General features: G+C 42.1%; 2 protein-coding genes across 3 annotated transcripts in view; one reads left to right on the forward strand and one right to left on the reverse strand.

Annotated features, from left to right (window-relative positions):
* Positions 1 to 26,169, reverse strand: part of PHF2 (PHD finger protein 2) — a 115,315-nt gene that overhangs the window by 54,638 nt on the left and 34,508 nt on the right. For both annotated transcript variants that reach the window (XM_081848839.1, XM_081848840.1), the window contains exon 2: positions 3,127 to 3,212. In XM_081848839.1, the coding sequence (XP_081704965.1) occupies positions 3,127 to 3,212 (86 nt within the window). The remainder of the gene's footprint in view (positions 1 to 3,126; positions 3,213 to 26,169) is intronic.
* NINJ1 (ninjurin 1) overlaps positions 1 to 26,169 on the forward strand; it is a 436,658-nt gene that overhangs the window by 32,803 nt on the left and 377,686 nt on the right. The gene's annotated exons all lie outside the window — the stretch shown is intronic.

Consider the following 26,169-nt stretch of genomic DNA (forward strand, 5'->3'; position numbering starts at 1 on the left):
GTTTTCCAGTTTTTAGCAATGAGTATCCTTGCTGCCGTTGTTGCATACATAAAAAATGTTCGATCCTTCTTTAACACTTTCTGGCCGACAATACCCAGGAGGAAGGCCTCTGGTTTCTTAGTGAAGGTATACTTAAATACCTTTTTCAGTTCATTATATATCATTTCCCAGAAGGCCTTCACCTTAGGGCATGTCCACCAGAGGTGAAAGAATGTTCCTTCATTTTCTTTACATTTCCAACATTTATTATCAGACGAATGGTATATTTTGGCAAGTTTAACTGGGGTCATGTACCATCTATATATCATTTTCATTACATTTTCCTTCAAAGCATTACAAGCGGTGAAGTTCAACCCAGTGGTCCATAACCTTTCCCAGTCCTTAAACATGATGTTATGCCCAATGTCCTGTGCCCACTTTATCATAGCCGATTTAACCATTTCGTCTTGTGTATTCCATTTTAACAGCAAGTTATACATTCTAGATAGTACCTTAGTCTTTGGTTCTAACAATTCTGTTTCTAATTTCGATTTCTCCACCTGGAACCCTAACTTTTTGTCATTTTTAAAAACTTCTTTAATCTGAGCGTAATGTAACCAGTCTCGCACTTTATCCTTCATTTTCTCCAAACTCTGCAATTTCCAATTGTCTCCATCTTTTTCTAATATTTCCCAATATTTTGGCCATTTGGCCTCCATATTGGGTCTTTTTCGGGCCTTAGCTTCCAGAGGCGAAAGCCACCTCGGAGTCTTGTTTTCCAATAAGTCTTTGTATTTTGTCCAGACATTAAATACTGCTTTCCTAACAATATGGTTCTTAAAGGCCTTATTGATCTTAACTTTGTCGTACCATAAGTATGCATGCCAACCAAAAGCATTGTTGAAACCTTCCAAATCCAGTACGTCAGTGTCCTCGAGAAGTAGCCAGTCTTTTAGCCAGCAGAAAGCTGCGGCTTCATAGTACAGCTTTAAGTCTGGCAGGGCAAAGCCCCCTCTTTCTTTCGCATCAGTTAATATCTTAACATTTTCCCAAATCTTATTCTGGGAATTGTTATTTTGACATCAAGAAATCATCCAAATCCAGCTGTGTCACACCATGGAATGCTTGCTTTTGTTAAAAGCCTTTAAGAGCATACTTTAACATGAAAATCATGTGCGATTTTACAATATAATTATATTATTATTATTATTATTATTATTATTATTATTATTATTATTATTTGTTGAATTTATATAACTGCCCTATACCCGGAGGTCTCAGGACAGTTCACAGAATAAAATCAAGATATAAAACCACAAAATACCTAATAAAAAATGCCCTGTTTTGTCTACAGTCCCAGCAGCTATTCGACTATGTGCAGCAAATTGTCACGGCCAGATTTTGTTGAGTTTTAAGAAGCCAAAATGTGCTTAAAGCATTCAATACTAGATTTATCCCCAAAACACACTTGTCATAATAACTGGAATATTACACTTGTTGTCTTCTTTGAAAAGTTGTTTAATTTTGATCCTGAGCACTAGCGGTTCCTCATTCCCTTTACACAGGAGGCCTATATAAACTGACAAAGTAAAGGGGTGTGTTCTACAGATCCCAAAATACATCGAGGACAGTAGAAGATAAATCATATATTTGAGTGGCAAAGAATGGAACTGCACCATCAACCTATATTAATATTAGACAGGCAAACATATTGCAACCTGAGGTAGCAAATTCCTTCCCCTGCCCCTCACTCAGTGTTTTATTGAGGTTCTCTTGTTAGGTAAAATCATAAGTCCTACGTTAAAATCATCCAATAAAACTTGAAATACTCTGATATATGTTCGCATCTCAATTCCCCGCTTCCAGCTGATATACTTCTGTCTTATCTATCCATTCATTTTTAGTCATTTATTCATTTTATCTTTCACTCCTAAATTATGAGGAATTAAATATCATATACATTGCTATGTTGTTATTGAAGAATTTTATCCAAGACGCCAAAAGGAAAATTAACATTTTATCTCTTACAAAGGAGGTCATTACTGACAAGGAGAATTTTCTGCCACATTGCTTCTCTTCCAGATAAGTTATTCAATTGGAAAATTATTCCCTTTACAATTGACTTATGCAACCCTTTTCTGATGTGTGTGTTTTTCTCTAAGAGCCAAGCCTTTTAAACCTACCTCCAAAAAGGAAAATATGCTGAACCCTTTCTTAAAATGTTTTTGACTGTTTGCCTTAACATAAATTGCTGTATCATAGCAATAAAATGTCATATTTCTAATCTTATCCTTACTCAGAAGTAAGTCCATGCATATTTACCTGGAAGTTAAGCCCTGCTTAGTTAAATAGTGCTTACTCCCAAGAGCTAAAGAATTTCAATTTTCCCCCTGTGATTTTTCTAGATTTTTCTTGATGACTGGGAGGTGGATGGGTGAAAATCAATTATTTTAAAGCAATGTAAGGAACTATGAAAGATCTGTCTGTGAGGGTCCATTTACCCATATAAGTTATCACTTGGTATTTCAGTCATCAGATAATGAATTTGCATGTTTGCTTGAATCCGTGCTTACTCAAGTTTCAAGTTTTAAGCAAAAATATTTAATAACAACATCAGTTTGTTGTCCTTGCTTTTTAAAGGTATTTATCATAAACAGAAAATATGGGCTCAGTCCTATACAGTGGACGCTCGGGTTGCGGATGTGATCCGTGTGAGATGCACATTCGCAACCCGCATCTGTGTGTCTGCGCACAGTAACCCGTTCCAGTACTTCCGGGTTTCGGCGGTCCATAACCCGAAAAAACGCAACCTGAAGCATCTGTAACCTGAGGTATGACTGTATATTCCCGTTCTGTATCAGACTGTATTCCACTAAATTATCGCACATGCAGAATGTTTTTTGCAAGCAGCACAGAGCTTTGCTTGCCTCTTCTTCACCCATGTGCCAGAACCAGCTATGGGGGTTCCCACAACCCTCCAGCACAAATATGGGGGTGCTCAGGGGTGAGGAGGGGGAGAGGAAGCTTCATTATGCTCACAGAAATTGTTCTGCATGCACAATGATACAAGCCATACAATATTTTGGGTAAGAGAATAGTACTTATAATATAATAGAAGGACTCTATTGGTCAAGGGACTATACTTACAAGTAGACTTTCCATGGGTTTTCTCACAATTTGGACAGTGGTAGATATCAATATCTGGAGCCTCATCTTCTTCTACACCAACACAACTAAAAGACATAAAAGAACAAAGAGTTATGTACTGTCTTTTCTCAAATGTGAAAAATGGATAAAGCAATAAGACCTTTCAGGGTTTATCAATCCTCATATCCAAGTTTCAGCCTACCTGGGCCATATATCAAGACTTGGAAATACCCATTATGTGATGACATGGTCTATGCTAGTTGGAGCCATTTCCATTCATTGTCTGACATACCAGGACGGCATTGTGTTTCTATCTCTTCCCCAAGCAATTGCCTCTGATTATGTAACTGGTTATCTAGACCTGGGTCAGGAGAACACAATGTGACAACACTCTTTTTGTCTTTAGCATCACTCTGCTGCTTTGGTGCAGCTGGGTTAATTATTAAAAGTAATGCCAAGGTCACACACGTTTTTCATTTGAGAGCGACCAGACAAGAAGGACCTGCAATTCATACAGTAGACTTGAATGAAATATCAAAATGGAAGCCACTGGACAAGAATGATTGTAGCCTCTCCTTTTGCTTTCCCTTTACAAATGCAGTTTTATCGTAGGAATTTGGTTTGCTAAATGATTTTTAGATCATCATCATCATCATTTAGTATGTATAACCCGCCCATCTGGCTGGGTTTCCCCAGCCACTTTGGACGGCATCCAAAAAAATATTAAAAATACAATAAAACATCAAATACTGAAAAAGTTCCCTAAACAGGGCTGCCTGTTCATCCATTAGATATCAGGGTGGTGTATCAAAGAAGACCCAAATGGTCCTACAACCATGAAATAAAATCTATTAAATGCAGTCCAAACAACTTTTAATTCAGTAGGCCATGTTATGCAACTAAAGTGCCCAGAGCAGTCACAATTTTTTGAGTTGGCATTGAAAAGTTAATGAAGTTGGTGACAGCCATACTTCTGCAGAGAGGGTGTTCCACAGCCAGGGTACCATGATAGAGCAGGGCTTCCTCCCTCACTGACAAGCACTTTAAAAGGAGCCTCGTCAGCAGATCTTAAGACATGGGCAGGCTGGTACAGAGAGAGGTTAATTGGGTCATATCCCATTTTGGGCTTGAAAAGTTGAAACCAGGACCAGAAACAAACAGGCAGTTTTCTGCTCCACAGGAATTATAAACAGGATGAAGGAAATGGGGAATAAACTGGGATTGTGATCTATGGCCTGGCTGTGGAAAGTAATGCAAAATCAGGAAGCTTCTACAGAATTCTAATGATATATCTTGGTTTTCTAAAGTAGAAAGTATGGTCACAAAGGAAAGCTTGATTTTACATATGGTGGTGTGTAATCTTTTTTTCCTGCTACATGCTTAAAACTCTAAAGCGGTCTTCCTTGGCCCAGTGCCCTCCAGACTGTTTGGATTGCAACATCCATCAGCTTCAGATAATACACTGGCTGGAGGAGGGTGACAGTTGTTATCTATAGAACATCTGGAGGACTATCAGGCAGGGGTCGGCCGGCAAAATATTTTACTCGCAGGCCAGTCCACTGTCCCTCAGACCTTGTGGTGGGCCAGAGAAGCAGCACTGGGGTGGGGGCTGGAAGAAGAGGCAAGGGGGCCAAGTAGTCCTCCTCCCCACTCCCCAACCCCAGCCGCTGTGCTTACCTTCCCAGGGGCTGCCGCTGCCACCACCACCACTGCTGCTGCTTCTCGTGGGTAGGCAGAGCAAGCTCATCCGCTCCGCCCTCTGGCCCACAGGAGCACCAGGATGGCGGCAGCAACAGCAGCGGGAAGGTGAGCAATGCGAAAGGGCTGGCTCTGGAGAGGGGCTGCTTAAAATGGCACTCAGCCAGCCCAGCCCAGCCCCCTTCCTCCTCTAGGTAGGGTGGGGAGAAGCCAGGAGGAGGGAGGGGGGAGGAGGAGGTGGCGCTGTGTGTGGAGGGGGGAATGGAATGGCGCAGAAAAAATAATGGCGCAGCCCGAACGAACAGAACCCCACGCCGATCCACGGACAGTCCTGAAGGCAATTGGGCCTGATCCGGCCCACGGGCCTTAGTTTGCCAACCCCTGCTATCAGGTATGTGGCCATGATTCAAAGTAAATATAAATAACATTAACATAACCAACACCCCTCCTTGGCACACACACATCCCACAATGACTCCCAACTGCCCCTCTGCAAAGTAAGAATATATATTATTTCAACCAGTACAAAGTATGTAAATACATGCAGCTATGCTGGTGGTTCTGGGTGCAGAAATTGGACATAATTGTAATATACAGTGTTATCTCTGGTTACATACTTAATTCGTTCCGGAGGTCCGTTCTTAACCTGAAACTGTTCTCAACCTGAAGCACCACTTTAGCTAATGGGGCCTCCTGCTGCTACCGCCACACGATTTCTGTTCTCATCCTGAAGCAAAGTTCTTAACCCGAGGTACTATTTCTGGGTTAGCGGAGTCTGTAACCTGAAGCGTATGTAACCTGAAGCGTATGTAACCCGAGGTACCACTGTAGTTACAACCTGGATCTCTTAGAAATCAGCCCAAAACAGTGCTGAACTAACCAATGTGCCTGCAGAATATGGATTTTGTCTGATGATAACCATTTTGGATTTTGGTTTTGTACAAGTTATTTTGCTGCCATAATCCAGCTCCGCTACACAGAGAAGGAGGGCATGTAGCTCACAGCATTTCTTGGTTGCCAAGAAGATTTCTCACATGACAGATGCTCAGGACACACATTAAGGTAGATGACAGAAAATATGGGGCAATGCAGTGTAGGCTGCAGTCAAGCTGTGGGAATGTAATCCAAGGAGAGAACAACCCATGAGAGGCGAATAGAAACTAGATTGGAAAGGAGTCAAGGGCCCAAGAGATAGATTTTTTATTTCTTTTAAAAAAACTGTAGCATAATCAAGACAGCGCGGCAAGGAATTGTCATGCAAAGGAGTAATTTTTTTTCATAAGCAACTGAGTCAAACATAATTATCTTTTGCCTGAATCATCTCAGCTTGAAGACACCATCTTTGGCTACAACCTTGCCAGCACAGGATAGACACAATTTAAGCTGAACTGATCCAGACTGCAGCAAGAAGCAGTGTGTGTGTGTGTGTGTGTATTCATTTTAACAAGATTTCTGTACAATACTGCCTAATAAGCACAAACCTTACATACGTAAAGGTACCCCAGTCAGTTAAGTCCAGTAGTGAATGACTCTGGTGTTGAAGCGCTCATCTCGCTTTACTGGCAAGGAAGCTGACGTTTGTCCGCTTCCACAGACAGTTTTTCCAGGTCATGTGGTCAGCATGACTAAGCCACTTCTGGAGAAGCCGAGCAGCGCACGGAAACACCATGCATAAAACAATATAAAATATCCTTAAAACAATACCAATGAAATCAAACGTTCAAAATGAGTAGACACAACATTTATCAAAAGATAGGTAAAGTGGACTTCTGTACAGACAGATATATTAAAATCACATGTCTGGGCTAGCTAGCCTAAACAAAAAATGTTTTCAGCAAGCACCAAAAACATTGCAATGGAGTTTCCTAGCCTATTCTGAATTGATAGGAAGGTCATTGCTGCCACACGAAAGGATCAATGTTTTGCAAGCGTGGAAAGATTATTATGTGGCACTGGTAAAACTGCCAGTTCGGGTGTCAGAATCAATAGCTTTCCAGTGGCAGCAGAACCCAACTCCATTCAGGACCTACTGAACTTAGGAATGCTTATCCCAGACTCTATCTGTTGATGCAATAGATCATGTGGCTGCTCTGTAGGAGAGGACAGATGGCAACAAACCGCAGCCCTAAACGGCCTCTGCCCAGTATACCTGAAGGAGCGTCTCCACCCCCATCATTCAGCCCGAATACTGAGGTCCAGCTCCAAGGGCCTTCTGGAAGTTCCCTCAATGCGAGAAGTGAGGTTACAGGGAACCAGGCAGAGGGCCTTCTTGGTAGTGGCGCCCAGCCTGTGGAACACCCTCCCATCAGATGTCAAGGAAATAAACAACTATATGACTTTTAGAAGACATCTGAAGGCAGCCCTGTTTAGGGAAGTTTTTAATGTCTGATGTTTTATTGTGTTTTTAATATTCTGTTGGGAGCTGTCCAGAGTGGCTGGGAAAACCCAGCCAGGTGGGTGGGGTATGTATGTATGTATGTATGTATGTATGTATGTATGTATAAATAAATAAATAAATAAATAAATAAAATTTTATTATTATTAACCCATAATCAGGCTGTAGCACCTCAAGAAAAGGCAACTGCTACATTATTATTGTAAGTAAGCCGGTGGCCAAAATAACTAGGTTCTCCCTGGGTATGGTGCACCTTGACTTGCTGCCTCAGAGAACGAAACAGCTGGCACTGACCCAGGCGCTGCACATAGGGTAGGATTTTGCATTTCTCCACTCTCTCACAATGAGACACCAGCACAGCTGAAGCAGCTACTGCCTCTGCACAGATTAAGGAGTGCCCCCCCCCCAAGGTTCAGTCCAATACCTTCAATGCTGTGAGATATAAATCTCACAGCATTAAAGGTATTGGACTGAACCTTTATCTCAACGGATAGTTTGGCTCTGATGCCAAATATACCATGAAATTGTGTTCTGTCAGGAAATGAATGCGGCTTTCAATCCCCAAATAGAGGTTATGTCCCCTGTCCGTCCCCCGTCCCCCCCCCCATCTCCACCACAATATATTTCAAGACTGTTCCTCTCCCTACAACCACACAGCCTCTGCTGACCAATGGGCATCGGCTTGTGAAAAGTTTGGAATGTGAAAAGGAAATTTTCAGCTTTCTGGTTATGACAGCTTTGCGTGTGTGCCACAGTGGGCTCTGGGTGCATCAAGCAACATTCCCCAATAAAATGAAATTTGGTGACCCTGTGTGCCAAATCACTTTAGAAGAAAAGGGGTCCACTCACAGACAAAAGTGTTTTTTCTGCCTATTTATTAACACCTCAAGGTGTATGGATTAATTATGGCCCCCCAAAGAGTAGAAACCCCCTCACAATGGGTTCCAGAACACTGCAAATATGTGACACAGGCTGCATACACATGTTAACTACAATTACAGCATAATTAAATTAACACACACACACCCCGCAAAAATCCTGGGAACTGTAGTTTACCTCTCACAGAGAGCTACAATTTCCAACACCCTCAACAAACCAAAGTCCCCAGGATGCTTGTGCTTTAAATGTTGAGACTGTCTCAACAATGTCAAAATGGGAATGCCAGAGACACACAAAGGACTGGAGAGAAGAGTGTCCAGAGCACAGCAACAAAACGAAAACAACCACCACCTTCCCTTCCTCAGCTCTTATAATACCAACGGCAAACCAGCCATCAGGTGGAGCTCAGGTAAAACTTGCACAAAAATACAAAATTTAGCTTACTAGGTAGCAGGTTGAAAGCCAGAACCTTCAAGGCTCCATTCCACATGTAGGGTCAGCTAGTCATGGCCTTGTCATCTGATCCCACAGGTCATTTAAGTTATTATGTGTTTCATTGCAAAAAGTTGAAGTATAAGGCTGCTATTCATTAATCACAATTCATTAATCACAATATTAAACACTTAACGCTAGTCCTTCAAATACAGGGCAGTCCTCTACTCCAGTGTTTTTCAACCACTGTTCCGCGGCACACTAGTGTGCCGCGAGATGTTGCCTGGTGTGCCGTGGGAAAAATTGAAAAATTCGAAAGATTTAAAAATAAAGTATTTTATAATGTTTAATATTTCTGTTTACTTACTATTTCATAATAAAGTAATTATAAAATACTTTCTCTGTGTTTATTTGATTCCTATTCAAGAGAATTACTTTATATATAGTCAATATAGGCACGGAGTTAATTTTTTTAACATTTTCTAATGGTGGTGTGCCTCGTGATTTTTTTCATGAAACAAGTGTGCCTTTGCCCAAAAAAGGTTGAAAAACACTGCTCTACTCAGAAGTAAGTCTCATTGACTTCAACAGGGAGAGTGGGGATAGGATTGCAGCATAATTTTTTTTGTATTGTGCATCAGTCTTCTTCCTGCAGAAAACAACTTGAGACTTTTGTGAATGATGGGAAGCTCATAACTCTTTGTACTTTGATGGAAACACCACACCTAACCCAATTTTGGAAGCAACCAGCTAAAGCTATAAATAGTAGGCAGGAATCAGGACTTTTCAGCATAGAGCGTAGAAAGAATCATCAGTTACTTTCTGTGTTTCGACAGCCGCCTAGCACTTCAGAATTCATTTGATCACATTTCTCTCGTGTTCTCTTAGGAAGGTCTGACAAACTAAATGCAATTTCAGCAAAACAGAAACTCTTGCTTCAACAACACCCATTACACCTTGGTAAAGAAATAGTCGGTTTCATAAGGGAATATACATGCACACAAACAAGCTAACTTTCTTTAAAAAGTCAATCTTCCAGGTGAGCAGATTTAAACACAAAGCTGAAAACTGACCCTGAACATAAAAGGCCAATGGCTCGTCTCTTATTTGCAACAGGGCCACACTCCTTCGTACAGTAATTAACAGTAAAATGTCAACACCCGTTAAAACTAATTTGGAAATTTATCCCCACTTAGTAGGATTACTTCCGTTTTCTGACCATGGTCTACCTCAGGTCCACTAAGCCAAGCTGCACATTACACACGAGATCTTTGGCTGTATTTTCCAGTGCAAGGGGCTATGACTCTGCTCACAGCAGTAGCTGGATGGTAGCTATTTCTACCAAAGTCACTTTATCCCACCCCAGAAGCATATTTGTCCCATGGAGGAAAAAACCACAGGTGCCTGTGCATTCTTCCATTGCGGAACAAGGATCTGCTGAAATGGGGATTTTGACTGGGGTAAGTGGCACACAAGGAGAAAGGTTTAAAACACGGCCAGTGTGGTGTAGTGGTTAGAGTGTTGGACTAGGAATTGGTAGTGAAATAACTGCAGTGAAATATGGGCAAAAAGAGAGCACTGTGAGGAAGAGGAAGTCACTGTCTCTCAGCCTAGCCTACTTCACAGGGTTGTTGTAAGAATAAATTGCGGACAGGGAGAGCTATGCATGTCACCTTGGAGGGAAGGTGGGTTGTAAATGCTAAATTATTATTATTATTATTATTGGAGTTACAGCATTGACATCTAAGGTTATAAATACAGAGAGACCAGGTTCCAGTAACTGAAGGAAGATATAGATGTTCATCAAACTTTACATGTCAGTCACGTTTGCCCTATTGCTAAACTGGTTTTACAACCCATAAGAAGCACATAAAGGGCAAGGAGCAAGCTTATGCAGCCAACCAAGGCTCTCCGGTGCATGCTTAGAATTATGCAACTGCCTTTTGTAGTTGGTGTGTCTGATGTGGGGAGCACCACTATAACAATGGTGTGGCTGCTGCAAACATGACTCCCGTGCCAAGTGTGAAGTGTCTCTTATACAAACAGCATCAGAGAAGAACTGATTGAGATTAGTAGCTCAGTCTTTGAAATGGCATAAAGGAAATTTTGCTAGAGTGCAACGTTTTTAAAAATCTGCGCATGGACCTGAGTGCCTTGTATTAGACGTGATCTGGAATGAGAGCCCCAGTTCTGAGATTCAAGCTACATTTCCACAAAGAGAGTAATACTAACCGTGCCTAAACAAAGGAGGCAAATGAACCGTTTTACAAAGGTTCTGCCATTTGGAAAGTAAAGCAGAGTGAAAATATTGTGACAATATTAAGCTGTAACGGCAGATGGGCTTCTCAAATCGTATGTAGGATAGTTGGTGTCTCCTATGATCAAATTATGACATCTGGAAATACAATAACCATATGCCAGAGAAGATAATGGTGGCAATCATGTTGGGAGGAGCCAAACAAGGGAGAGAAATAATGGCTCTTACATAAATCACAGTTTTAGGTAGATGGAATTTCCCACTGTGTTCAATATGAGCACTTGGAGGATTGGCATCAAGCATGTGTGTAATCTAGAGACTAACTGAAAAAGAGAGCAAGGGTCAGAGAGACAAAGATCACCATCAAAATCCTGCCCAAACAGTGGCCAGGCTAGATAGGAGAAAGATTCGTTGGCAAAATCCTACATCTGCAATGTGCAACTATTAAGCATGGAATAATGAAGATTCTCATCTGGTTGAATTTTTGTGTGAATTTTTTTTTAAGCACCTTGTGTGCTTATTTGTATTGTTTTATTTGTATTGTATTATTTGTATTGTTAAACACCATAGATTTTTATTGGTTTTAAAGGGTTTATTTACAATGTTTTTAGTTGTTTCTAGTATAGGGTTATGAACTGCCTTGAGATGTATGTGAAAGATTATTAATAAATTTATAAAATAAAATATCATCTCCCAGTGCATAGATGATACCTCTGCTTGAAAAGAGGCACTAAAACCTATGGGAAATTTAGAACAGTTTTAAATTTTTACTGCACTGTGCAAACATTCTGCAACAAAGAACCCCCAGACTGCTAAAATGTTTGTTTATTTCTTTATTTTGTAACCGTAAAAACATCAGAAGCCTGATGGTTGACTGTCATTCACTGGAGGTTTTTAAGCAGAATTTGGACAGCCTTCTGTCCTGGATGCTTTAGTTGAGATTTCTGCTTTGCTGGGGGTTGGACTAGATGACCCTCGGGATCCCTCCCAACTCTGCAGTTCTATGATTCTATGATTTCTTTCTCTCAGCAGAACCCAACAATTACCTCCAAGGGGAAAGTCAACTCATTGCAGCTCTTTCTCCCCCTCAGGACTACAATGATAACTACTGTAAGAAAACATCCTCCCTATTATGTGAAACACAGCAATATTATCTACAATCCTCTCTCATAAATTACATATTTCAGCAGATGAGTCATTATGAAAATATGTCCCTGGCCTGTTTAATTGCTTCCCCTTTATACACTGCATCCTGATCAAAAGCGTCGCAAAAGTTGATGAGAGTCTTTTTGCATCCATTTCCAGTTCTTGCTGCGACAAGCAACTGAGGGATGGCAGGGCAGGAAAAACTTTCACACCAAACTCCAGCTCCTCAGTCTTTGATTTCTGTCAGTCATCTGACATGCCTACTGCAATAAATAGGACTACAATCCGAGCACTGCAGCTTTAAATCATTTCTGAATCACACCCAGCTCAGGTGAGGCTCAAAAAAGGGATATGAAACCTAACGAATCCACTATCAAAAGGAAACTAATAACAGATGACAAGATCACCATGTGGCAGACAAATTCAGTCTTTTGGAACTATATTTATCTCACCTGGTAGCTTTGATCCCCATATTACAAGAAATACAACAAAATGGAGATTACTTCAACCTACAAACCAGAAAAGCAATACATTTGCTCCTGCCAAGACAGGAGGGCTCATGGGTCAGGCTTTACACATTTAAAGTCAAAGATGGGACAAATGAATCCAACATATTTGCTCATGGGTCAAACTTTGCACATTTAGGGCAGACTGAAGACATGCTTTTCTTTTACTGCTTTGAAGGAACATCTGTAGGTGAATAATTAAGATAGATACATAGATAGAGGCATGGAATTGTACCCAGTAAAGTCATCCGATCTGTGCAAGGACTTCTGCTCCCACAACACAAATTCTCCTCTCTCTTCTCCCCGCCCCCCCTCCATGTGCCCAAGAAATCTATTCTGGGTTTTCCCCAGATCCTTTCTAGCTGACCTGGGGTGGGGTGGGGTGTGCAGGATAAAGAGGCCCCCTGGCACAAGTGGAAATCCTCCCGTGAAGAGGACGACTTTGTTGTATACAACCACTGGTTTGTACATCATGCTAAGCCAAACTATGGTCAAACATGAACGATCAACTGCTCACAACTAAAATCACAGACACTTTCTCTTCCGCTGTTCCCGCTGCTGCTCTGTCTTACCAGTATTCTCTGGCAGCAAAAATGCATGTACAGTTCTTGGCCACTACACTTTTTTAGGGGGGGGGGTGTTTTATCTAATTAAAAAAGTATCTGTTTTCCTTAGTACCTTGGGCATCTGTGTGATATACAGATAACCCCCTGATCTGCCCATTCTTCTACATCTCATCTGTATGTAGGACAGCTTGCCTGATAACAGGGGAGCAGATATAGACTGAACACAGTTTTCTGATCCAGAGATCAGAAAAGGCCTTAAAAGCTGCTTTCCACAGCCACTATTATGGAATTCCTAGCTGATATTTTGAATTATGGTGCTGGAGGAGACTCTTGAGAGTCCCATGGACGGCAAGAAGATCAAACCTATCCATTCTGAAGGAAATCAGCCCTGAGTGCTCACTGGAAGGACAGATCCTGAAGCTGAGGTTCCAATACTTTGGCCACCTCATGAGAAGAGAAGACTCCCTGGAAAAGACCCTGATGTTGGGAAAGATGGAGGGCACAAGGAGAAGGGGACGACAGAGGACGAGATGGTTGGACAGTGTTCTCGAAGCTACTAACATGAGTTTGACCAAACTGTGGGAGGCAGTGGAAGACAGGAGTGCCTGGCATGCTCTGGTCCATGGGGTCACAAAGAGTCGGACATGACTAAACGACTAAACAACAACAGAAACAAAAATACACCTGAAATTCAGACCAAGGGTGGAATGCTTATTAAACTACATCTTAAGAAAAATCACATTGTTTATTTCTCTTGAAAAACCAGTGTGGTCCGGTCGTTATTGTATCAAACTCAGAGCTGGGAAACTTGGTGAAATGTCATGAAGCAGATTATCACTTGCATGGCTTTTGGCATGCAACTCTCCTTCAGCTTCAATGCACTAGGAGTAAATCAGGAGCAACAGTGAAGGACTTTCCAGGGCTGCTGTGAGGACAACTAAAGTCAAAGTCTACCAAGAACGGCAGCTTCATTTTCCACTACACCAACCACTCACACCTTTATATGTTAAATATTTAAAGCCAGGAAAATGAGGAGCTGTGTGGGTAGTTATGAACATAAGCTATTCATGTGATTCAGCATCAAAAGGTTGATTGACATAATAAGCGGATAAGCTAACCACAATTATTGAATGGTGTGCAACAATGTAAGTGTGGCATCACAATTGCTGGCATCCCTCTTTTGATCAAATCCTGATGATCAGCTACCTGAAGCTTATGCATTACTGTGGATCAGCTGTTTGGGCCAATAAAAATCCTAGGGAGTTGCCTGGTTGAAGGAAATTACAATCTAAACAATAATAAAAATGGCATCATATCATTTTCCTTGGAACCATTCACACTGACAGCTGCAATATCGTGAACATAAGGATAACTCCAGAAAATGTAATGTACAGTGGTACCTCAGGTTAAGTACTTAATTCTTTCCAGAGGTCCGTTCTTAACCTGAAACTGTTCTTAACCTGAAGCACCACTTTAGCTAATGGGGCCTCCTGCTGCTGCCGCGCCGCCGGAGCCCGATTTCTGTTCTTATCCTGAAGCAAAGTTCTTAACCTGAAGCACTATTTCTGGGTTAGCGGAGTGTGTAACCTGAAGCGTATGTAACCTGAAGCGTATGTAACCCAAGGTACCACTGTATCAGTTCCTCAAAGCACTGGACTTTGGAACATCAGAGCCTCGGACTTAGAACACCATGTCCAGACTTTGAAAAGAATTGGCATTTGGGACATCCTTTGGAGCATATACGCACCAATGGAATCCTCAAAGTGTAAGGCTGAAGCATTTTGCTCAGTTCAGTTGTGTTATATTTACATACTGAAAATAAGAACAATGAATTTTACTACAAATCTGTCAGTGCAGGTTTTTATGATAGACGGCTCCAGGACAGGTTCTAACAATTTTTCTAAAAGCAAGCATAGCAGTCCACTTCTAAAAATAATATTTCATAAAATGCTATAATTAAATATCCATTGATTCCCAACAGGCTTGTGTCCTTAATAGGCATGGTGATGCACATCCTGATGGGCAGATTAACAAATGCAGCTTTTAGCACAATTGTTAAATCTATATCAAAGCACGACAGCTGAAAGTGACACAATCTAATAAATAACAAGGGGTGTGGTGCTGTTTTTCAAAAAGCTTATCAATAAACCAAATACATTTTTAGAGTACATTGGGATAATCCTTAAACATAGACTCGTGAGTAGCGATGCAGAGATACAGTTACCACACAGCATGCAGCTACCTGGTCTAAAAAAAGTTTTAAACTGTGAATAATCTATAAATTTGCCCTGAAATAACCTTCATCCAGGGCACCTGTACTCAGATGGAGACACACTACTCTGTAGTTAGTTGATCTACTGTGGGTGGTGGATTTGTAATCCTGGCATCGTGCGGTTTTTCTCTAGATAGCCTTCTGGTTACATAGAATCATAGAATTTTATAGTGGGAAGGGAACACAAGGGTCATCTAGCTCAACCTCCAACAATGCAGGAATCTTTTCGCCCAATGTGGGGCTCGAACCCACAATCCTGAGATTTAGAATCTCTTACTGGAAGGAATTTTTTTTATTTTGTTTTGACTCAGTTATGAGTTTCCCTTCCATGCCAAAAACAGTTTTCACTTATACTAGCAGCCACGGACCAATTTTCTGACCATTATTAAATACATTGGGTTTTTTGTGTGTTTTTTTCCTTTTAAGCCTCTACTTGCTCCTTGCTGTTAGTCTTAAGGCAATATTGCCCACTTTGATCTACAGCATGGGTAGGCAACCTCAGGTCCGGGGGCCAGATCCAGCCCAAACGCCTTCTAAATCTGTCCCACGGATGGTCCAGGAATCAGCGAGTTTTTACATGAGTAGAAAGGTAAAGGGACCCCTGACAGTTAGGTCCAGTCGCGGACGATTCTGGGATGCAGCGCTCATCTCGCTTTATTGGCCGAGGGAGCTGGCGTACAGCTTCCAGGTCATGTGACCAGCATGACTAAACCACTTCTGGTGAAGCAGAACAGCGCACGGAAACGCCGTTTACCTTCCCGCTGGAGCGGTACCTATTTATCTACTTACACTTTGACGTGCTTTCGAACTGCCAGGATGGCAGGAGCAGGGACCGAGCAATGGGAGCTTCGAACTACCAACCTTCTGATCGGCAAGCCCTAGGCTTTGTGGTTTAACCCACAGCGCCACCCGCGTTCCACTACATGAATAGAATGTATCCTTTTATTTAAAATGCATCTCTGGGTTATTTGTGGGGCCTGCCTGGTGTTTTTACATAAGTAGAATGTGTGCTTTTATTCAAAATGCATCTCTGGGTTATTTGTGGGGCATAGGAATTCATTCACCCCCCAAATATATATATATAGAGTCCGGCCCACCATATGGTCTGAGGGACAGTGGACTGGCCCACGGCTGAAAAAGGTTGCTGACCCCTGATCTACAGGAATAAATACCAGTCAAAGCACACGCCACCATGGTTTAAAAATGCAGCACATACATATGGCATGGAAAGTAGTCCCTGCACAGAAAGCCTGATAGGTAAGAGTCCAGCATATAAGCAAATGTAACAACTGAGAGGCAGTTACTCCAAAACTGGCTAGTTGATAGGAAACCAAAACTTGCATTTTTCATAGCACTGAATTCATGAAGGGTTTTAGAAAGGAAGATGCATAACAGAGCTTTCTTGTGCACATTTAAAGGATGAATCTCTCATCAACAGGGCTAAAATGTTGCATAAGAGGTGGACTGACAGGTTTTTCACTCAGAAAATGTAGCAGCAGTCTTTGAATGTGGGCAATAAAAGTTTGCATCACCCCTTGTAGGTCACAAGCATGAAGCCACATTTCGAAGCAACTAGATAAGAATCTGAAAGGTTTTGTGAAAAGCGTAACATGGAAACCTGAACTGGATATTATTTTGTTCATTCACCTCTTGAATTTATCGCTGCTGGATATTCCTGTTGGTAAGCTGTGCTGGTGCATTTTAAAAGAATGCTTGACATTTTGCAAGGAAACCCATATTAAAATTAGCCTATGGTTTCTCATAAAAGAAAAATCCAAAGATATATGTTCATGGATGTAAATATGATATAGAACTTTCCAGTTTTATCTATTTGAATTTGCCAATATGTCCTTATTATGTAATTTCTCTATGTAATAGTTTTTTTTAAGAAATTGAGGACATTATTACCAAACGTTGCCAGGAAAAAATAACATTTACATGTCTTCTCAGAAGGAGGTTTCACTGAATTCAAGAGGGCTGCATGGGATGTTGGGGGAGGTTGGATGACATATTGTGCTTCTTTTGGAGTAGTTTGTCCACCTTTGGTCCCCACCCTGCACTCAGCTCTCACCTGAGGCTCCTAGAAGCTGTCAGCATGCAACAGCGGCCACACCCCAGGAAACAGCTTCAACTGGCTGGCTAAAGCAGGTAAGGGTAGCCGATGGGTCTCAAACCCTCCGTGAGTTAGGGGCTTGCCCTGCATGTGAAGAGAGGCTCCAGAGCAGGGGTCGGCAAGGTTTACCAGCCATGGGCTGGATCACTCCCATGGAGATCATCCATGGGCCAGGCTGGCACAGCACGACGCCGGAAATTGTGTCTGTGCAGAAGTGATTTGGGGCATCTGGACATGAGTAGACATGATTTCCAGTATTAGCATAGCACACAGGGGACACTCCAAGCAGGCAGCTCAGTTTGGGGCGGCTCGTGGGCCAGTAAAACGGTCTTCATGGGCCGCATGCAGCCCATGGGCCACACGTTGCCGACCCCTGCTCCAGAGGATTGAGCAGATGAGACCAATAGTGGGTCCAATGATCAGGAAAGTGGTTTCTGCATGTGAGGGGCAGATGGGGCTCATCAACATCAACCTGGGGAGGTAGACCATCTGGGATAAGGAAAACTCTTATCCTAAATCTCTGCTGCCTTGCAGGATATCTTCAGGAGAAGGTAAGGCTGCCAAGGAGTAAATCCACATCTGGAGTGGAGTCCCTAAGATGGATGGATGGTGCTTTGTACACATCCTTCCAGCAACTCCTGCAGCCAAGGTGGTGCCAAACATATGGCTCTGCTATCCTTTGGACCACACCAGCGAGGCCAAGAGCATCGCTGGGCCTCCATACACACTGCCCAATCTTGTGTCCTGGGGACATCACTTTGGCACTGCTAATGCAGTGGTTTGACTTCACCCCCGGCGGTGCACTCCATTGTCTCTCAAGACAGGCAGGTGCCAACTAATAACTCCCAAGATTGCAGCTTTAAAAATGCAAGATACCATCCCACTTCAGCCATGTGTATAATATTCATTTCATCATACTAAACAAACAAAGGGAATACTGATAGTTTCATAAATTTGCTCAGATACTGTAAAGAACCAATTCCCATTACTGCCTGTTCTGTGTGAAAATCCAATTTCTCCAGTGTTTTTATTTGGGAACTTATCTAGCAAGCTATTTCATATAGTAGCTCACACATCTCCTTTATAGTATCTTCTTACTTTGAATTCAGAATGAGTAAATGCAATGCTCAGGCACGCCCACATAATTAGTAATTAGCTTTTTATAGCTCAGGAAATAATAAGCAACAGAAATATCTATCTATAAGAGCTTTTAGAATTCCAGAGGATTCTTTCTTCTTTCTTTTCCAAAACAGCAATAAAATAGGCTGTCAGAAACCACAGAGGTAGTGTCTGCAGACCTTGGATTTTTCTTTTTAAATATTTATCTATGTCAGAAAAGCCACTCAAGGCATCTCACAAAGATAAAACAAACAGAACATTTGAAATATCAAAACAGAAACTACACATTTAAGCAAGGAGACTATCAGTGAAACCAAAAAGGAGGACACTGTTCAGCTCTACACTATCTGTAGTGATATCAACTATTTGTGGAGGGGGGGAAGGGTTGAGGAGAGTGAAGGGAAGCATTTTTAGCAGCAATCTGGCAGCTAACATGAGGGCAGGAGTTTCAAAATGACCTGCTGTTTGCCCAGAAATGTACTTGCATTTGATCCAGAAGCTGCAGTTAGGCGGATTGCTGCAGTGTGGTTGCAGGCAGGAATGCATGTATGTATGTATGTATGTATGTATGTATGTATAAAACAACTTTGCTCAGAGATCCACACTGGTTGCTGCTTTGCTCCTGGGCAAAGGTGTTACTATTAGTACAGAAAACACCCTGGGGCCAGTATACTTGCTGGACTGCCTTACCTCATATATGCCCACTTGTCCAATTAGATCATCGGAACTGATACAGGTGCCACATTTGGCACTTGTAAGAAATCAATCTTTCAGTGTGGCAGAACCTTCACTTTGGAACTTCTTGCCTATAGACATTAAGCAAGTGCCTTTGCTGTTTTCTTTCTGGCACATGCTTAAAACTTTTTTGTTTAGCTCAGCCATCCAGACATGTAGAAGTTATAGGTGTTTTATCTCTTTTTAGCTACTGTTGACAGGAATCATCTCTTCAAAGCTTTCAAATACCTGTTTTGAAACACTTTTTTATCTAGAATAGTAAAGTTTTATATTTTTTGCAAACCACTTAGGGGTTTCCTTGCGATCAAGCTGCATATACATTTTGTTAAATAACTAAAATAAGTGATTTTGTATTTTCCCTTTTCTATCTATCCTTTCATTACGGACTTTTTGATCCCTTCCACTCTGCCTCCTCCACCACCACCCCTCCCAGCTCCTGCTCTTTTGGAGATTTGTGGTTTTAACAGCATTACATTCTCTTTGGCAACCTTTTCATTACAAACGAGAATGTTCATTAAATTAATGTTAAGTGATGACTGCTCTAATTAGGACACTTATTTCAAAGGCAGCACATCTGATTCAAAGACAGTGCTTCCAAGATGTTCCTTTTCCTATTAAGATGTAATTTGAATGAAGACGTACAGCTTAGTATAAAACATTTATAATTATTCTCCGTAATACGAACTCGCCGGTGTAATGAGTGAGCCAAAGTCTCATGCCTTATACGATGACTGGCTCACGCTGATATTTTTCCCAGATTCATTGTGCGGCAGCGTTCCTTCTCTGTTACTATAATTACAGGTAGAAACAAAGTGCCGTTCATTTTGGTGAATGGTGTTCTGGGGCCAGTGGGAGTTTATTGAAAAGACAAGGCAAACAAACACATACTAAGTACTGGTTTTAGAAGAAACTGAATTCCTGAAGAGCGAATTCGGGGAGGCAAAATGAAATGTTTGCTTGCAAGGTCAGCATAAGGATATAATAATTGACTTGAATGGGGTCATATTGTGCATTTACACACTGCTGACAAGAGCCAGAGTCACCACCTGCCTTGACTACTCCCTCACCACCCTCTGGAAAGGAAATGAGGTCACCACCCTCCTTGTGGTGGCGGGGGTCTCTTCCTATCTGCTGCCCACACCAGTTTTGAAAAGCAGAAACAGTAGTCACATAGCTAAGAAGAAGAGTTTGGATTTGCTATCCTGCTTTATCACTACCCGAAGAAGTCTCAAAGCGGCTAACATTCTCCTTTCCCTTTCTCCCCCACAACAAACACTCTGTGAGTTGAGTAGGGCTGAGAGACTTCAGAGAAGTGTGACTAGCCCAAGGTCACCCAGCAGCTGCATGTGGAGGAGCAGGGAAGCGAACCCAGTTCACCAGATTACGAGTCTACTGCTCTTAACCACTACACCACACTGGCTAATCTGGCAACCCTACCTACCTTATGTAAAGACATGCTCAGGAAAGAATTCTTTTTGTTAATAGCAGCCTAACGCTATACAAGTGAGCATGAACACAAAGTTTGTGCCTTTTGATACTGCTTATGAAGTAGCACACAATTCACTATTTCATGCCCTCATCGAAGTAAGTGCACACTGAGTGAGAATTTGTTAACGCTTGCACGATGCTATGGATTATCCTTTCCCAAAATTTACGTAAATATTTTCATGGGGGGGGGGGCGGATCGCAATAATAAATCCTGCTATGTTAGCCTCATTTTACAACATGGGCTTAAAGTCCAGAGCATCCACTCAGGAAGCAAATGAACACACACTCTGTTCAGTGACACCTTCTGGAGGGGAAGGATGCCCGCGCATACTATAATCCTAAACTGTGGCTCAGTTGCATAGTGGTTAGTGGGCTGGACTGGGACCTGGGAGCCCAGGGTTTGGATCCCCACTCAGCCATGAAGCTCACCGGGTGACTTTTGGCCAGCCCAGCCACTCGCTCTCAGCCTAGCCTACTGTGCGGGATCATTGTGAGGATGAAATGTGGGGGAGGAGACCGATGCCCACCACCTTGACCTTCTTGGAGGAAAGGTGGAATATAAACATAATAAAGAAGATAAAATTACATCCCTAGTAACAAATTAACATCTGCATTAAGTTCTGAATATGCTTTGGCTATCAGGAGTCCAGCTGCTAAACTGAATGAAGTTCAGCTAGTTTTAACAGGGTCGGGTCTTTTACTCCTTCATCAGCCAGCCACATTGTGCTTTGATTCCTTTCCTTATATTTCATAGAATCTCTGGGGGAATTGCCTATCAAGAACGCCCCTTTAATTGCACCATGATGTATACCAGGCATGTTCAACTACCAAGAGACTGTGATCTACTCCTACTATAAAAAAACTGGCAGTGATCTACCCATTGGACCAAAGTTGTTTAGCTTTTTTTGGGAAGTCAAAGTTGTTGAGTTGTTTGTTTGTTTGTTTCTTCCTCTAAAATAATATTTTATATCTCTGATCTCCATGGTTAAAGCCAGTAGCCTAAAAGTCCATTAATAAAAGCCTTGAATAGTATTTAGACGTAGCTAGGCTTGCATAATGTTGTCAGTTATAAATAGTTCTTGAACACTAGGGTTTAGAATTCCTCCCCATTGTTCAATGTCAGCAGCAAAGAGCAGTCCTGCTCACACGCAGACGTCTGAGAACAGTAGAGTGGCATGTAGAATCCTATTCACTCGCTTCTACCAGTGGACGCGGGTGGCGCTGTGGGTTAAACCACAGAGCCTAGGGCTTGCCGATCAGAAGGTCGGCAGTTCGAATCCCCGTGACAGGGTGAGCTCCCGTTGCTTGGTCCCTGCTCCTGCCAACCTAGCAGTTCAAAAGCATGTCAAAGTGCAAGTAGATAAATAGGTACCGCTCCGGCGTGAAGGTAAAAGGTGTTTCCATGTGCTGCTCTGGTTCACCAGAAGTGGCTTAGTCATTCTGGCCACATGACCCGGAAGATGTACGCCAGCTCCCGGGCCAGTAAAGTGAGATGAGCGCCACAACCCCAGAGTTGTCTGTGACTGGACCTAACAGTCAGGGGTCCCTTTACCTTTACCTTTACCAGTGGATAAGAGCATCCCTAGGGGTGAGGGTGGGGAGAGCAATGCCACAGGAGGCCCTGAGTCTGCCCAGGTGGACAATAAGCTCCCGTTGGTGGTAGGGTGTGGAAAGCCCCCAAACAGGGTGCAAGGGTGCCTAGGTATGCCACTGGTTCATTGACCATTTCTGTGCAACATTTGACAGATCAATTTATCAGGTATTTGTGGGCCAGTAAACTTCCAGTGCTAGCATTGTTCAGCTGCTTCTTCGTTTCAGACAGAGTATAGGAGAAGATACAAACAGCCCAGACTGGAATTTGTTCCCAGAGCTGAACATTTGTGGCGACACCTATTTGCAGATGGGGGCTGTCAGATAAAGACAGCATTCCAAAAATCCAGTGCTTTCAATAGGCCTGGAAATTTCAGCTATACTTGGCAAACAAGTTGATCAACTCTGTTTCACTTGCTGCAGCTAAACTATTTTTCTTCTTCTGACATTCACAATCAAGCAAACAAATAAGTTTAGGGTGAAACTATGGAATAAATTTTCTTTTTAAGCATTCAGGTTTTAGTTTTGGTTTTTTTTAAAAAAAAATAGAATACTGTACTTAATAAGAAAAACCAGAGGGGAAGGGAAGCAACAGAACTCCTGTAGGTAAGATATAGCCATCATGACCAGCAGCTGTTTAAAGTCACAATCTCCATGATTTTGTCTATTCCCCTCCAGTATTATCAGAAAGGGAGATGAACTTAGCTCCGTCCACTTTTTCCACATTATTTCATAAACCTCTCTTGTGTTCCATTTTACATGCCTTTTTTCTAACCTAAAAAGCCTCAAATGCCAGATTTCCTTCATTGTGGCGTTATCCCTGCTGTGTGGTCACTTCAGCTGCCCCCTTTGCACAACTTTTCCAGCTCTACTCTACTCCTTTTGAGATCTGGCAACCAGAAAAGTGCGCATTAATCTAAGCATGTTCAAATCACAGCTTTGTGTAAAGGCTTTACAATACTGGAAACTCGGGTTCCAATCACTTGCTGAACAATCCTAGCACAGAATTCATGTTTAGCTCACAATTGCCACATGCTAGGTCCAGGATTTCCAGTGGAAGACAAACAGTCAGGAGGAATGGTGGGAGCAACCAAAGCCATAGAGTTTCTGGATGGTACCTGGCAATGCAGGTGGGGGCCACCCTCATGGTCTCTTCCACCTCTACACTTCTATGCTTCTATGTTGGAGAATTGCCCTTGATTTCAGTGGAACTTGTTTGCACTAATACTGCTGAGGTTTACATAGATGGTCTCCCCTACACTCATCAGTCTTTATGATTCCTGTCATGGCCATCTGATCATCTGATATTATCTGAAGTTATCTTCTGAGTGTTGACAGAAGAACAAGGCGTGGGGGGCGGCGGCGAGAAATTCAGCTTTCTGGGTCAATGACACTTCAGCATTTATTGCATGGGTAGAAGCTGGAAGTGGGGAAAACATGAAGCGAAGTGTCAGAGTTTACTGTGAAGTAGCTGCACCTGTAACCACATGCAACAACAGTGTTATTCTGGTTCACTGAAGGACTTATTTTCATTTGTGGCCTTTAATATAAAACCTTATTGTAATATAACAACAACAATTCACATTTCTTCTCTCTCAGAAAAATCACCTTTCCTGTACTGACCTCTAAAATGAGAGACAGCGGCCTTCAAAACAGAGAACAATGTGTGATTATAAAGACCATATACTCGTTAAGATACAATACCAGGGTTATCAAGGATGGTGTGTGCAATTGTCATTTTTAAAAAATCAAATTATTTTCTTACGATTACATTTTGGGTTTCAGGCAGATGATCACATCAAAGTATTTGTCCTACTATGGGACAATCCTGAAATATCAGTTTAAAAGGCAATAACGCAATAGGCACTCCTTAGGTCTAGGGTGGGAAAACTGTTGCCCACTAGATGCATGCAACTGCATACCAACTCTCATTTTCCCTGATCAGGAATGATGGGAAGTTGTAGTCAAAACCATGGCTAGGCAACCTAAGGCCCGGGCGCCGGATTCGGCCCCATCGCCTTCTTAATCCGGCCTGCGGATGGTCCAGGAATCAGCGTGTTTTTACATGAGTAGAATGTGTCCTTTTATATAAATGCATCTCTGGGTTATTTGTGGGGCATAGGAATTCGTTCATTCCCCCCCCCAAAAAAATATAGTCCGCCCCCCCACAAGGTCTGAGGGACAGTGGACCGGCCCCCTGCTGAAAAATTTGCTGACTCCTGGTCAAAACCATCTGGAAGGTTCCATGTTCCCTACCACTACCTTAGGCAATGAATGGGAAGTGACCTAGGTGCAGAGGGAGGGCAATAGTTGTACTATGGTTCCATTTTTCCTTTTCAATAATAAAATAAATAAGAGGGGGGGAGGGGGAGGTGTCACAGAAAGCAGCAATATTTCTGAACATAACTGTGACAGGGACTTCATATAATTTTAAAAGCACAAAAATTCAAGAGTTACCAATGGATCATTATATAACATCTCACTTATTCTGCTGTGCACAAATCCACTTAAACATAGTACTTTGTGCTCACACATCAAATTAAGTTGCTTGCTATTATACACTGATATCCATGTGCAGAGATAAATGTTTACATAACTTCTGCATAAAAGGCTCGTTGGAAGAGGAAGGTCTGTAATATGTGCTGAAAAGAGAGCAGAGACGGCACCTGTCTGATACGTGATGGTAGGCAAAAAGCGTAGGTGCCGCACCAGAAAGGCCCAATTCCTATACAGTGGTACCTCAGGTTAAGTACTTAATTTGTTCCGGAGGTCCGTACTTAACCTGAAACTGTTCTTAACCTGAAGCACCACTTTAGCTAATGGGGCCTCCTGCTGCTGCCGCGCCGCCGAAGCACGATTTCTGTTCTCATCCTGAAGCAAAGTTCTTAACCTGAAGCACTATTTCTGGGTTAGCGGAGTATGTAACCTGAAGCGTATGTAACCTGAAGCGTATGTAACCTGGGGTACCACTGTATTTGTGCAGAAAGGACCTCTTGATAAGATGGCATCTGCAGAGCACAGTGGTCAGTTGTATAAGGGATGGGCCACTCTTTCAGGTATCCTGGTCCCAAGTTGTATAGGACTGCTGCATTTTGCACTTCATCATGCGAAGTGGTGGGTGTGCTAAACAGGTGTCCAACTGCAGGAACGGAAGAGATGGGAACTAGTAGTTAAAATTTAAATCAGACAAGACAGAGAGGCTGTTTGTGGGTGTCTTTTTGGTCTGGATAAGTGGTGTTCAATCAGGGGAGTAGTTCTCCCCCTGAAAAATCTGGTCATATTCCTGGAACCCCTGCTGCTTATTTGCATTACGCCATGGTTTGTTTCTGACCACGGCTTACCATTGCGTGTGAGCAGGAATACTCCCCAGCTGAGCTGACGCAACAGAATTTAGAAAACCACTAGCTTGAGACCAGAGCTAGAGCTCTTTTGAGGGAGAAAAGTGTGTTTTCAATCCTATTATTTGTACATCCATACTCCATAACTTGGTTCAATATAATAATATAGATTCTGTTTTACTCTATAAAATCTCGTTGTAGAATCAATTGGTCTTTTGCTGAAGAATTATAGAATCCTTCCCAAAACCTGTTTTGTTTTCATTCACTGTTACTATGTTTATTGCATTTCAGATAATGGGCAATAAAACCACAAAAAAACACACATTCCAAATACTAAAATGAATTTACCACCTCACTCTTATCTTCACTGATGATTTGAATTTCATTTAGTTGTGTTTTAAAAAAACCTCACACGCACACACACCCTAATTTTAATTCTGGAAATATTAACTTTTAGATATTTAGACTGACAATACTGATAAAATATATCCAAGAACCTCAGCAATCTCA

Source organism: Podarcis erhardii, assembly GCF_964252035.2.
Source record: "Podarcis erhardii genome assembly, chromosome: 2".
NCBI classification, from domain to species: Eukaryota; Metazoa; Chordata; class Lepidosauria; order Squamata; family Lacertidae; genus Podarcis; species Podarcis erhardii.